At 35.8% G+C, this 14,956-nt stretch overlaps 1 protein-coding gene across 1 annotated transcript in view; it reads right to left on the bottom strand.

The window, feature by feature from the left end:
* Positions 1-8,790: 8,790 nt before the first annotated feature.
* The window catches only part of BAZ2B (bromodomain adjacent to zinc finger domain 2B), a 390,367-nt gene continuing 384,201 nt past the window's right edge, over positions 8,791-14,956 (bottom strand). Inside the window, exon 40 of the mRNA XM_060152812.1 lies at positions 8,791-13,282. Coding sequence (XP_060008795.1) covers positions 13,129-13,282 — 154 coding nt within the window. The 3' untranslated portion in view covers positions 8,791-13,128. The remainder of the gene's footprint in view (positions 13,283-14,956) is intronic.

The raw sequence follows: 14,956 nt of genomic DNA, 5'->3' as shown, positions 1-14,956 counted from the left end.
CTTTTATTTCCTATAATTAAAATTTTTCTTTTCTTATTTCTTCTGTCTCATCTTCTCAAATTCTTTATTTTCCAGTATCTTGTTACTAATGCTCCACAAGAGAATTCAAGATTTAAAATACAGTTTTGAAAAAGAAACCCACATTTTTACTTTCAGATTCCTGGTTTTTTATAAGAATATAATAGACATTGTATAATCAAATTCACTTGATAATAGCCCAACTTACAGAATTATTAATTCAATCTCTTTGTCATAGGTCTATTTAGATATTCTCTTTCTTCTTGAGTCAGTTGCAGTACTTTGTATCTTATAGGAATTTGTCATTATCATCCAAGTTATCTACTTGGTCCATAGTATTCACTTAAAGTCCGTTTTTGTTTCTACAATGTCCCCTCTTTCATTCCTGACTTTAGTAATTAGTCTTCCCTCTTTTTTCTCAGTTGGTTCAGCTAAAGCTTTGTCAATTTTGTTGATCTCTTCAAAGAACCAATTTTTGGTTTAATTAATTTTTTCTATTCTTTTTATTAATTTCTGCTCTAATTATTATTTCCTTCCTCCTGCTTGCTTAATGCTTCGTTTGGTCTTCTTTTTCTATTGGAAGGTTAGCTTACTGATTTATTATTTTTTTTTCCATATAGGATTTACAACTATAAATATCCTTCTAACCACTGCGTTGGCTGAAGCCCTGTAATTCTTTGTATTAATAAAATCTACCGATCTTTTTTAGGTCGATCACAAATTGGGTCTCAATAATAGCATAAAGCATTGTCCACACAAATCCATATCAGCCCAAAGTTTCACTGGGTCAAAATGCACTCCAGCCCCTCCACTTTCTTATTGGTTGTGTGTTTTCCATCATGAGGTTTCTCAAAAGCAGTGTCTCCCCTTTGAACCTAAGGTAAAATATATTAGCAGTCTTTCCTGACCATGACACATTACTACAGTTCAACCTACTTACTTTGCCAAGACCCTCTTCAATTGTGCATTTTAGTTCTTTTCCAGGACCATTTCATAAGTGATGGGATACAGAGAGGTAAGATATTAAGCCCTACAGGGCCTATTTTTTTCCTTCTAATCCAATGGTTTAATAGCCAGTCTGCATCAGGATAGCCTAGGATATGAGGCAATTACAATGAACCCTAATATCTTAGTGACTTAAAATAAGGTTTATTTCTTGTTTATGCTATGTGTCCATTGGGAATTATGTTCAACATAGTTAAATCAGAGACCTGGGCTAACAGAACATGAGTCATTTTGAGCATTAATAGTAGCTGTGCCAGAGGGAGAGGAGAGAAATTAAATACTTGGCCAACAAGATGCACATGATAATTATACTCAGATCTCTTGGCCAGAACTACCTTGTCAAATGGCCTCACTCAACCACAAGGAGTATAGGAAATACAATTCCATCAGGAAGATAAGTCTTTGATTTTATGGTATTAATGACTATACCAGATGATAGGTACTCTCCTCTTAGAAAGGAAATGAGATCAAAGTTAGAGACCAGAGGAAAGCAATCTGGAGACTTACAAAGAAGTTTTATTTTGTACCAGATAATCCCTACTTTTTGACCTATTTAGCTCACCTGGGACGTCTTAGGTCTTTTATTACAGACATGAGCCTCTTGAACACGTCCCAGGAAGCAGCTGTATGCTATCAGAACATTACTAAGCTTCAAGATATGATTATAAAGTAATATGACCTCATATTTCATGAAATATAATCCAACATATACGTGCAATAAGAGCTATCCTTTTCAAGGCAATCATTTGGAAAATTCAAACATTTATTCCAGCATAGCTGCTACCTAAAAGATATTTAGAACCTGGATTTTGGCATATTTAGAACCTGGATTTGGCAGAGAGTATAGCTCATTCTTTTGAGTATCTTCCTTGATGGGAAGGCTTTATTGACAAAGTTTTACTGAGTGCCATTAATATGTCAGACATTATACTAGATACTGGGTGTTTAAAAAATGTGTAAGACACAATCTCTTGAGAAGCTGTGTCAGGTGAGAGTGGGAGATACACAGCCCATAACAGCAATACCCTTAGTTATGGGAGAATATGAATTCTAGCTGCTCACAGGAAATTTGAGTGGAGGACTAAGAAAGCCAGTTAAATCCATATATAATGGACAATTATCTCGTCATAAAATAAAAGCATGTCGATAAACACATGACTCATGAAATGTGCAGAATTCCAATCAGATAGCTAGAAATAATTTTAAATAGGCAGAACTGGAAAATGTGATAATCAAGGAAGCTGAGATATTTCATTTTCTCAGGAACAAAAAAGGGGATAAGCATCATGGAACGGAGAAAAAGGGGAGTTTGAGGGGTAAAATATGCTGTTTTGTATGTATTGTCCAGGAAAGAACCCCAGAAGTTGTCAGAGACTGCATTGTGGTTTGCTGTGTTGTGGAGAAGGGCTGATCCGCCTGCCCTTACCATGCCTGGATAAAACAGTCCCAAGCATATCTCATTCTCATTGTGTTGAGTCTATATGCTCACCTAGTATATTTCAGATAATTCAGTCTCTTTCTTAGATATCACGATACTGGAAACCTGGACATGGTACTTTAGCTAGTTGAATGGAATCTTTCCCATCATAATTTAGTTGATGTGATAATGGCTCTGATAGTAACAAAATTCTATAGGAGTAAAAAGTAGCTGCCGCCTGGGGGTGGAGGGTGGGAAGGAGAATAGAGGAAGGCACAAATAATAGCATTTAGCAGGTGGTGGGTGGGTATACATTGTGTTCTGGAGTTATTTTGTGGGATGAGTAGCCAATGTAGGGAAGAGAGGATGGGATTATGATAGGACAAAAGACTAAGAATAGGCCGAGGCTAAGTCTGAAGAGCCTTTAATGCTACACAAATACCCTTTTAGCAAGGGACTAACAGAATCAGATCTGGGTTCAAGATGGCAGAGTGGTGGACAAAAGGAGGATGACTAGACTGATTTCAAAACTTCTTACAACAATGGAAAAAAACATTGGGAAAGACGAGAGAGCCTAGAAATAAATCCTCGCAAATATGGTCAAATGATTTTCAACAAGGGTGTTGAGACCACGAAATGGAGAAAGGAGTTTTTTCAACAAATGGTATGGCAAAAACTGGATATCCACATGCAAATAATGAAGGTGGACATTTACTTTCTACCATGTACAAAAATTAAGTCAAAATGGATCGAAAACCTAACTGTAAGAGCTAAAACTATTAGAAGAAAACATAGGGGGAATGATTTATGACTTGGATTTGAAATGATTTCTTGCATAGGACACCAAAAACATAGACAAAAGAAAAAAACAGACAAATTGGACTACATCAAAATTAAAAATTTCTGTGCATCAAAGGATATAATCAATCAACAAAGTGAAAAGGCACCCCATGGAATGGAAGAAACTGTTTGTAAATCATATATCTGATAAGGGTTGTTAATATTTAGAATATATAAAAAAAAACTCCTGTAACTCAACAACAACAAAAAACAAACAACTTGATTTTCAAATGGGCAAAGGACTTGAACAGACACATCTCCAAAGAAGATGTGCAAAAGAGCAACAAGCAAGTGAAAAGATACTTATCACTAACCATCAGGGAAATGCAAATCAAAACCACAGTGAGATACCACATCACACCTGTTAGGATGGCTACTGTCAAAAAATAAACAACAAAACGAGTGTTGACAAAGACGTGGAGAAATTGGAAACTTGTGTACTGTTGGAGGGAATGTAAAATGGTACAGCTGCTGTGGAAATCATTATGGTGGTTCCTTAAAAACTAAAAAATAGAATTACCATCTGATCCAGCAATTCCATTTCTGGGTATAAACCCAAAAGAATTGAAAGCAGAGTCTTGAAGAGATATTTGTACACCCATGTTCATAGCAGCATTATTCACAATAGCTATAGAGTGGAAGCAACCCAAATGTCCATCAACAGATGCATACATAAACAAAATGTGGTCTATACATATACGATGATATTATTATTCAGCCTTAAAAAGAAAGGAAATTCTGATACATGGTACAACATGGATGAATCTTGAAGACATGTTAAGTGAAATAAGTCAGATACAAAAAGACAAAAAGTAGAATGGTGGTTGCCAGGGGCTGGGGGAAGGAGGAGTTACTGTGTAATGGATATAGAGTCTCAGTTCTGGAATGGATAGTGGTGATAGATGTGCAAAAATATGGATCTACTGAACACCACTGAACTGTACACTTAAAAATGATTAAGATGGCAAATTTTATGTCATGTATATTTAACCACAATTTTTTTAAAAAGGGAGGATGGCTAGAGAGAGAGAGGCATGGACATATATACACTACAAAACATAAGGTACATAGCTAGTGGGAAGCAGCCGCATAGCACAGGGATATCAGCTCGGTGCTTTGTGACCGCCTGGAGGGATGGGATAGGGAGGGTGGGAGGGAGGGAGACGCAAGAGGGAAGAGATATGGGAACATATGTATATGTATAACTGATTCACTTTGTTATAAAGCAGAAACTAACACACCATTGTAAAGCAATTATACCCCAATAAAGATGTTAAAAAAATAAAATAAAATAAAAAGGGAGGATGGCTAGAAAAAATGAGATACTGGTACTTAGCAAATGATGAGGCCTAAACTAGTATAGTGGCAGAGGGAATGGAAAATTGGAGATAAATGTACACCATAGGAATTTTAGAGGAAGATTCTTCAGGATGTCATGGAGAGATGGGTAAAGTGAGAAGTCCAAAGGAATTCTGAGGTTTCCTACCATGGGTGGCTAGATGTATGTTGATTCTGTTAACCGTGGTATGGAATACAGGGGAAAGAGCAAGTGTGAAAAGTAGGAAGACAATGAGATCATTTTTAGATTGTTGAGGTTGTGTTATCTGTGTCATGTCCTAAGATAGAGTTTGAGGTCAGAAGAAGAATATAGTGTGTATTTATTGATACAGGAATCATCAATGATAAGTAAGCCTGAGGTTTTCCAACTTCTAGGCAGACTCTGAATGTTATAACTAGGGGTGTTATGCTATTTTTAATGACCCAAATAGTCTCAAATGAATGGCACGTGTGCCTGTAATTATGGTGTACAAGGTATTATTTTTTTAAATCCCACTGCTTTGTAAATAAAACTCTTCAAGCATTGCGACATGGAAATAAAAACAACAATAACAGTTGTACATAATAGTGAAAAGATTGGGAACCACTACAGAGGTAATACTTGAATCTATATGAAGATGAGTAAGGAATATAACTTTTATTCCAAGTTTACTTAAGACATCAATCTGTTATATTCAAACCTGGGTTACCCCACATTATAAAATGAAGTTCCTTTCCACTTGTCTTTCATATGACTCTTAACTTACCTTAAGGATTTAGACATATTTTATGCCATCATAGCACCAGTCCCATAACGAAAAACATCAACACCAAAGGATGAACTGCAGTGAAAATCCTCTACCTGTGGAGGATACTGCATCGCATGCTGTAAAGTGCTGAGTTAATCAAAATAATGGGTAAGATAATAAAATTAAGACTGGAGCACCTCCAGATACTAAATCTTTAGCCAGGGTAATTGTAAGGCCAGCTTCATTTCTTACTCTTATTTCAGGAATCAGTCTTGTGTTGTAGTCTAATGTCTAAAAACATTTGTTTTATATACTTTGTTCAGTTGCCTGATTGCTTACAGCAGGAGGCTAAAGATAATTCCAGTTCCTTCCTCATATACAGAAGTGAACTTAGTGTTCAATATTCTTTTCAGATTTTGATTCCATAGCAGTGTAACTATTTCTAAATAAACTAGAATACATTCATCTCTTAAAAATTACCATCTTGTTATTATTCCATAACACTACCAATGCTCAAATTAGTTTTGGAATATTTTGGTGAGAAAATGCATTCAAATAATGTTCAAAGTAATCAAGAATATCAGTCTTATGTTCTGAGGAATTTTATTTGAAGGCCAAAGACCTTACCAACTGAAGCTTACTAAGTTTGCTGCCAATGCGTAAATTACTCGACCTTTTTGGTATTGGTTTTGTCATCTGTAAAATGGGCTACATCCTGGCCTATATGAATGGGGCCCTCTGGAATTGTGCAGCATGTAGCCTGAATTGCTGCAAAGCAGTAGCCCAGGCTATAGTAAGATGCTTTCATCTGAAACAAAATATTCAAATCAAAATTGCTTATGCAATAAATTATCTCATCTAGCAAAATGTTCAGAGGTAATGTGGCTCTAAGATTAATTTGATGGCTCATGTCATCAAGAACCCAAGTCCTTTCCATCTCCCTCACTTCCCCCATCTTCAGCATTACTGTTGTCATCTCTCAGGTTTGTCTCTGCATAGCTGAATGATGGTTGCAGTAGCTCCAAGCATCATGGCCTCCTATAACCATCTCCAAAGACCAAAAGGGACAGAAATTCTCCTCTGAACAATTCCCCAGAAGACTTCTCACATATGTCACTGCCCAGGATTATATCACATGCTCATTCTTTAAGCAATCACTTTCAACAGGAATGGAATTACCATGATTGGCTTACTAATTAAAAGATTTATCCTCCTGGGGCTAAAAAAGTGCCCACTTTCCCATGAAGTTTACAGCCAACCAACATCTACAGAGTGGATGGAAGGAAGAAGACAAGACAGCCAGCTACTGAATAGGCAATTAAAGTGTCTTCCACATGAAAAATACCTATACAATAAAAAGCTATTTAACTTAAGTGAAATAATAGATGTGAAAGTAATCCACAACTCAATTATTATGTAAATGTTATGCCTTAACCTTTAAATGGCATCATTCAGTATATTCACCAGTTATATTTACCAGCTAAATTTACCATACTTGGTTTGTGACTTTTTAAATGTTAAAAAAAGCACACTTTTTTGCAGAGATATTATGATCTATAGATAAGGAAGATGACAAAGATGTTAGTCTTCCCAAATTCTACCAACCAGAGAAAAAAAGCACTGTTAATGTTTTATACATCCCTGCAGGAAAAAAGCACTAACATTTTAGTATATGCATCCCAGCAAAGTTTGCCCCATGCTAAGTGCATTAAATATATTTTAACAGAATTACAATACATACTATACTATAACCAGCCATTTCACTTAATTTACCAATATTAATATAGATTTTCATGATAATTTTTAATGGCTGAATAGAATCAGCCTTTGTTTTTAAACAGTCACTTCTATATTCAAAAGAGTTGAGATTTGCTATAATGAGGATATTCAGAAAAGCAATATTGAAGAAGAGCTGTAAACGAAATTGAAGAATTGGAGGAATCACAGATGAGAACATACCTTTCAAGGCCTTCCACTGTCTCCATACAAACCTGCCATGTAAATGTCTTGTTAGCCTTTGGTGATGTAATGACCTTGCTGAGCTTTCCTTTCATCTCAGCACAAGGTTTATTCTCAACTGGCTATAAGCCTTAGGTCTCTTTCATTCACTACTGAATCCCTCTTCAAGATTCAACCACATTCTTTGGTATCCATTACCATGATTATTAGGGCTATTTTTAAATTTTTATTTATTTATTTAACAAACTTATTTTTGGCTGTGTTGGGTCTTCGTTGCTGCACGGGGGCTTTCTCTAGTTGCGGCGAGTGGGGGCTACTCTTCACTGGGGCGCGTGGGCCTCTCACTGTGGTGGCTTCTCTTGTTGCGGAGCGTGGGCTCTGGGCACGCTAGCTTCAGTAGTTGTGGCACACGGGCTCAGTAGTTGTGGCTCGCGGGCTCTAGAGAGCAGGCATATTAGTTGTGGTGCATGGGTCCAGTTGTTCCGCGGCATGTGGGATCCTCCCAGAGCAGGGCTTGAACCCATGTCCCTTGCATGGGCAGGCGGATCCTCAACCACTGCACCAGCCGGGAAGTCCCAGGGCTATTTTTTATTAAAGGACATGGTAAGGAGTTTGTTCAGGGAGAATAAGGGCACTCTTAGAAGTCCAGCTTGATACTTAAATTTTTTTTTTAATTTCAAGAATGAACTACATACAACTTATAGTATACCTCACAATGCTTTTATTTAGTCATCCAAGTGAGAACAACCCAAATGATCTTCATGTGTATGGTCAGGGTAGAGATAGAACAAATAAATCTCAGATATTAATTTTGCTAAGGTGCAAAATTCTCTTCCAGTGAAGGTCCAGAGGATCCAAATTATCTTTTCCTTTAACCCTGCCTTTAGCCAACTTGTTACCCATCACACTTCCAAGCACTGCTTTTGCTACAGTAACTCATAAGTCTATATAAGCTCCAACAATACCTAAGAACTCTCAATATTTTCTACTCACCTCCATTTACCTGAGCTTTTGCCTGCTCATCTCCTGAATGTTCCGTCTCCTGAATATCATTGGCTGAATATAAAATTTGGGGCAGTTTTATAGTCCCTAAAAAGCAGATAGGGTTAGATATGATGTCTACATAAAACAAAAACTATAAAAAGAATCAAAGTTGAAGCTGCTAAAAAGATTGAAGAAATTGCTCGATATCCCTCAAAACATGGTATTCAGATTCAAAATCTGTAATAAATTGTTAGTGAAAATTAATCCAAACAAATATTGAATACTGGTTGAGAAGTAGGGGGAAGAATCCTCTTCCACTGCTAGTAGGAGTGTAAACTGGTGTAGTCATCTGGAGGGTAGTATGGCAATAGCGTGGAAAGTTAGTGTGCACATACCTAACAACTTGGGGATTCTCCCCTACATATAGATCCTAGAGAAACTCTTAACCACAGTCTGTTAGTTATCTATTGCTATGTAACAAATTACTCAAAACTGAGTGGCTTAAAACAACGATAAACATTTATTATTCCACAGTTTCTATGGGTCAAGAATTCAGGAGTGTCTCTTGTAAAGTTGCAGTCCAGATGTTGGCCGGGGCTCCTGTCATCTGTTTAACTTCAGCTGAAGGATCCACTTCTAAGATGCTGCTGTCACATGACATGCACGTTGGTGCTAGCTGTTGGCTGTCCCATGGGGCTGCTACAGTGTCCTCAACAACACTGTTGCCTTTACCAGGAGCCAGTGATCCAAGAGAACAAGGTGGAAATAGCAATGTATTTATTACCTAGTCTGGGAATTCACACATCACTGCCACATTATGTTGGTCACACAGGCGAAACCCGATACAATGTGGGAAGGGATTACACAGGGGCATGAATCATGTGGGACCATCTAGGAAACAGGCTTGCATACACAGGTCCATAGAAGACATGTATGACAACATTCACCGCAGTATTATTTGCAGTGACAAGGAGTTGCAGGCAACTTAGGTTTTCATTCTGAGAGAAGTTTGAAAGTAAAATGTGGTATACGCCTGTGATGGAATACCTTGTAGCAATCAAAAGTAATGAACCAGATTTATGTATTCCTTTTTCAACTCAAAAGAAACAAAAATAGAAAAATAGAAAGACATGTATAGCATAATGCAACTGATACAAGTTTGAAAAACACTGTATATATATATATATATATATTTTTTTCCCACACCATATATTTTTAAAGATGTATGTGTTGCTAAATACATATATAAAAGGTTGACTGGAAAGACATATGTGGTTGTATGTGGGGGGAAAGGGAATTGAAGAGGAGTGAAGGAAGAAGTAAGAAAATGAAAGAAAAGGGGCTTTGCAACAACAATGTGAAGAGTGTGTCATGAATTGAGGAGAGGAATTATCTTAATTCTGTGTAGTTGAGGTCTAAAAAAAAAATTTTTTTTTTTAGGCAGAGTTGTAATGTGGTCCAAGCAGGCCTCCTAAGAGATCTAACTGAGGCAAAATTCCTAGTAGATAAGGTTCTACTAGTTTCTCTGTGTTGTATTTTTTATGAGTCATATTCCTGTGGAAGGAAAATTTCAATTGTCTTAGAATACCTCTCTTATCTCCTTGTTGGAATGAAATTCTTTTAACAGAACACAAACTTCTTTTGTTTCTCAAATGCAAATAATCTTGAGAGAGGTAGCCTACAAATACAATTTATAAAAAGGAGTAAATCATTGATATCAGATCTCCTTGTTAAGGATGTGTTTCATAGGAGCCTAAATGAACAGGATTTTAAATTTCTTGAAAGGGTATGGGGGTAGAGGGGATAGAAAAGAGAAGGAGCACAGAGGGGGTGCATTAAGGTACCAAAGACAGATCAGCTCCCTCATGATTTTGATTAAAACTAATGCTTTTAACAAATTTCATTTTGGGGTTGAAATAAGAAAAAGAGATTACCTTGCATTTATGGTAATTTAGTTCTTTTGAGTTCAAGGTATACCCACAGATAAATTTTCATTTGTTTAATTTTAACCACGGTTAACAACTAAATAAATATATTAATTTACTCTCTAGATGTTGTTTCAACCTGATGACTATTTTGGGGGTTCGGTAGTAGTGGATTGATTGGTTTATCCTTAGGATAAATCAAAATCTATACTTGAGGTCAGGCCAAGTTTTTACAATTCACAGAGCAACCAGGACTAAAATGGAGAAGGTTCAGGTTAAAGCCTAATTTATCTTAGAAAAAGTATGTTGTGCATACTTGTAATTGTATGATAGCAGAGGGTTAGGAAAATGTTTTTATATTTGAGGAGAATAATAACACTGGTTTTATTGAAGATAGGCCCAACCTATGGCACCGTGAATGCAAGAGTCATTCACATAACAAATGATCCACATGTGTATTGTAACAATTGTTCTGGAGACTAATTGTGGCCCTTTGGGGATCATGGCCAGTACTTCTTGAACAGCTACTCCTGCTGAGTAGCAACAATGAAGACAGCAGTCCAAAGTAGCCAATAGTCACCTTTCTTTTTTTCAGGGATATTTAATTTATTTTTAAAAGAAAATTAATCATTGAAAAACTGTTCTTCGTGTGTGTTTAAGTATTTTATTTCTCATTCGCCCCTCGGACATCAGACATGTTAATATCAAGCTCTTATATGCCAGCTAATATAAAGTAATGTAACCACATATGCTCCCTAAGGCAAAACACCCCAATGAAGACGACTCTCCATGGAGCATCTGGCAGCCAGTTCTATAAACACAAAAACCACACACTTGATTCACAGCACCACCTTGTTCTCTGTTCCACATGGTATTTTTGATTGAGCACCAGCTCCTTAAGGCATCACTGTAATATTTGGTTAACAGAAACCGACATATGTACATAATAACAGCTGATTTTCATATAAGCCTTCACAAACACTCTAGGAATTTTGGAAAATACTCTGAGGTTATGAAGCATTCTAAAGCTTAATATTTCTTCAAAACTTTTCTATTCTCCCTTCACTACTTATGAAAAGCCCTTTACTAAGGACATTAGCTAAGGATCACGTCTGCACTAGACTGTAAGCTCCATGAAGGTAGGGCCTGTGCCTGTCTTGTTCATTCAATGATTCCTCAGACCCCAGCAAGGCATCAAATCATAGTTCATGAATGCCTGAACTTGTATCTCATGACTTATTAGACAAATTTATATAATAAATTTTTCTTAATGACAACTGGGTTGTATGTCTACAATAGAGACATTTCACCTATTAGAACAAGACCTTAAAAAATATTCTAATATTTTCATATTAGAAATGTGAAATAAACAATAAAAAGTGGTCCAGAGAGGTTCAGAGACTCATGAAAGTCACATCACTTGACTTAAGACCACCTTCCTCCACCCAGCCCAATGCTCTTTGAACCACACTCTGCTGCTCCTCCTTTATGATTCTGTAAAAAGCAAATTTAAATTAACTAGCTTTTTTTGAGAGAAAAAAAATTCCAGGTTCATTAAGAAAAACTAAAAAACTAGTTTGTAAAAGTCTTTTATTGTATCCGTGCCACACATAGTAGTGAAAAATAACACTCCTAAAAAAAAGAATGCTACCTTTTCCACAACATTTTATTTTAAATAAAACTTCAAGTACTCTTACATAGGTACAAAAAAATTCTGATCTACTTGCCTCCAACAGGCCACCACAACACACAGTAGATAAAACACAGTGGTTACAAATGTCTTTTAAATTTATTTCTGAGGCAAGGCAAATGGGAGGGAAATGTTTCTATGAAAAAATACTGTGTGCGTAGGAAATTGTCACAATTTTATTCCACATGGATACAAATGATTATACTTTAATTTAGGCCCTGGTGGCTTAAAATTATATAACAAAATAGAAAAAATGGAAAACTAATATCCCCTACACCCTGTTTCAAAGGCAGGCACTACCAAGATCAAGGAGATGCCACAGTGTTGGTAGAGGATAATTACTGTACAAGCTGTATAGCTATAATTACCTTCAGACTAAAATAAAATGCTACAATCCTTCTAAGGCATAAACAATAATGTCTGCAAACAATATATACACATAATACATATTTAAAACAAGACTTAATATAAACAATAATGAACAGTATATACATGTCAATTTTTCTTCACTGTCTTGAAATACAATTTAACTACACAAGTGATGCAGCAACATATATATATATACATATATATATGTATATATATATATATATATAAATGTACTTGTAACTCTACAGTAAAGTTTATTTTTGGTGCTTTTATAGCACATCATTGTAAACAGTTTAACTTGGCTTTGTTTTATATTTTAAAACATTCCTTGTTGTATTTTCAAGATTTAAAGCAATTTTTCTAGTTCTTCCTTTTCACAGAAAACGAAGATTCTGGATGTGGTTTAATCATAAATAATTCATAAAATTAAATACATTCACTAAAAAATAAACTACAAAGTAAAAAAATGAAAAATAGATATTTATTGAGAGGGAAAGGAGAACCATTTCCCACGTTAGAGCTCTGGTGTTGAATATTCAGTGCGATTTGATACATTTTAATTGCTATTGCACTATAACACCCTTTCCTTTGAAAATTCTTTGGGTGTGCTTCCCTGTTCTACCTAAATTAGCTGATAAATCACACAAACCAATAACCAAGGGCCTTGGTTGTTGTAGGAGTGAAGCCTTTAAAAACGGTATCATTCTTCTGATACTTTTTTTTTGTGTGATATTTATTTTAAGGAAAAAAAAGTCATTATGTATGTGCCTTGCACATGTATGTAAATACGGTTCACATTGCTGGTTCATTTGTCCTTGTTTAAAAGGAAAAAAAAAAAGAGAGATTATTATAACTTCAGCTCACTTTGAAAGTATCTGTCCACTTTTTTTCAAAATACTTCCTCATACTGTGGCCAGCTCTGCCTATATCAGAATCATCTTCATTAAATGTTTCACAGTTGTCAAAAACAAGCCTGACATCTAGAGCAAAAGTTTCAAGGTTTGGATACCTGGAAGAAAACACATGATTACAGGTTGCTTTTGTAGTCTGGTTTTGTTTTGCAAACAAATGAAGAGGTAATAAAAGATAAAATAAAACATAAAATTGAAAGGAAAAAGAAAAAGATTAGGGTAACTGCATTTAAACTGATATAAAACATATTATACCCTCTTATAAATAGGACGTTTAAAAGACTGCACGTGTTCTGGACATACAGAATTTAAAGACAGGTTAAATGGAAAACAGATTTCTCTTGAAGATCAAGATATATTTCAACAAACTTGCATTTTTCTTACATCCAATTTCCTGTTCGACCTGTATCACAATTTTGTTACAGGACTCATCCTACTTGATTAGTTTATTAACTCTGACCAACTGTATCACTTGCAGTACCCTATTTTTTACACTCAAAAATATTTAGCTACAGTAGAAATAATATAAATGCTTCCCATGCACTATGTACATGACACTTGCCCTGTAGCTTTTACATACATCCCAGGATAGGTCACTCTGTGTTAAACCTTGCCCCTTTCCCATTTCTCTTCTTCTCTCTTCAGATATGCTCTTTTGCTCAAACACTGTCATATGATGATCGAAAACAAGCAAAAAAAGCATGTGCTATCGCTTTACTGGAGATAACATTATCAGGAAACTGCCTTTCAATGAGAAGCACTGTGAATTCAGTGCTTTTTTTTGGTGGGATAATCCCAGGCCTCTTTCCCTGTAAGAACACAGAGAAGAGAACTGAAAGGTGCACGACTAGACTTATTAGTAAGGAAGGAGTGGTGCATTTCAAGCCAAATCAATACATTTTGAAAAAGGGCTTTTGGAAAGTCAAATTTAAATTAACTCTAACTTATGACAAATTGAATACTAAAATAATTTACCCATTAGAAATACCTATGAAGCGCACACTGAAGCTCTGAGATCTGGTAAAAGTGGAATTATTTCTTTGATGAAATACCTTGTACAGTCTTTTCACTCCTTTCTTCTAATATGTGCAATAATAAAAGAAGAAAATTTCTTTATCTGTAATGAGCTCACAGAATTGTCAGCCCTGTGTAACCTCACCCATTTTCCTTTTCTTCTGAGAATTATTATTTTTTAAATTAAGGTGAAATGCACATAACATCATATTTACCATTTAAGGTAGATAATTAAGGCACTTAGCACACTCACAACATTGCATTACCTAGTTCCAAAACACTGTCGTTACCCCAAAAGGAAACTCTATCCATTAAGCATTTACTCTCTATTCCTTCCTATCCCCAGCCCGTGGCAACCATCAACTTGTCTTTTGGTCTCTATACATTTACCTATTCTGGACATTTCATATAAATGCAATCATATAACATGTGTGGGAATAATTTTTATAAAATATTTTAAAGTTGCCTTGAGAAATATTTATCTCTTTAGACCGTTCCTTACTACAAGAAAAGGTTAATGATTAGCACGAGGGAGACAAATCCGGGAGAGAATTTTAGGCGAGATTCTAGATGAAATAAGTACAACAGAAGGAAGGGGAAGCTGATGGAACCCAGAAAGATTCATTAAAGGAGGCACTTCCTCCCCTCTGTTCTCTAAGTTTCTAGTTTGAAATTTGAAATACTGTTTGTGAGTTTGGGTCCCAGCTCATTAATTCGGGTTTAATGAAATAAGTCGAAGTGAAAGGAGTCTGAATTCT

This window comes from Lagenorhynchus albirostris, chromosome 6 (assembly GCF_949774975.1).
Source record: "Lagenorhynchus albirostris chromosome 6, mLagAlb1.1, whole genome shotgun sequence".
Classification (NCBI taxonomy): Eukaryota; Metazoa; Chordata; class Mammalia; order Artiodactyla; family Delphinidae; genus Lagenorhynchus; species Lagenorhynchus albirostris.
Note: the sequence above shows the minus strand (reverse complement) of the source record. Positions and strands in the feature narration are given on the sequence as shown.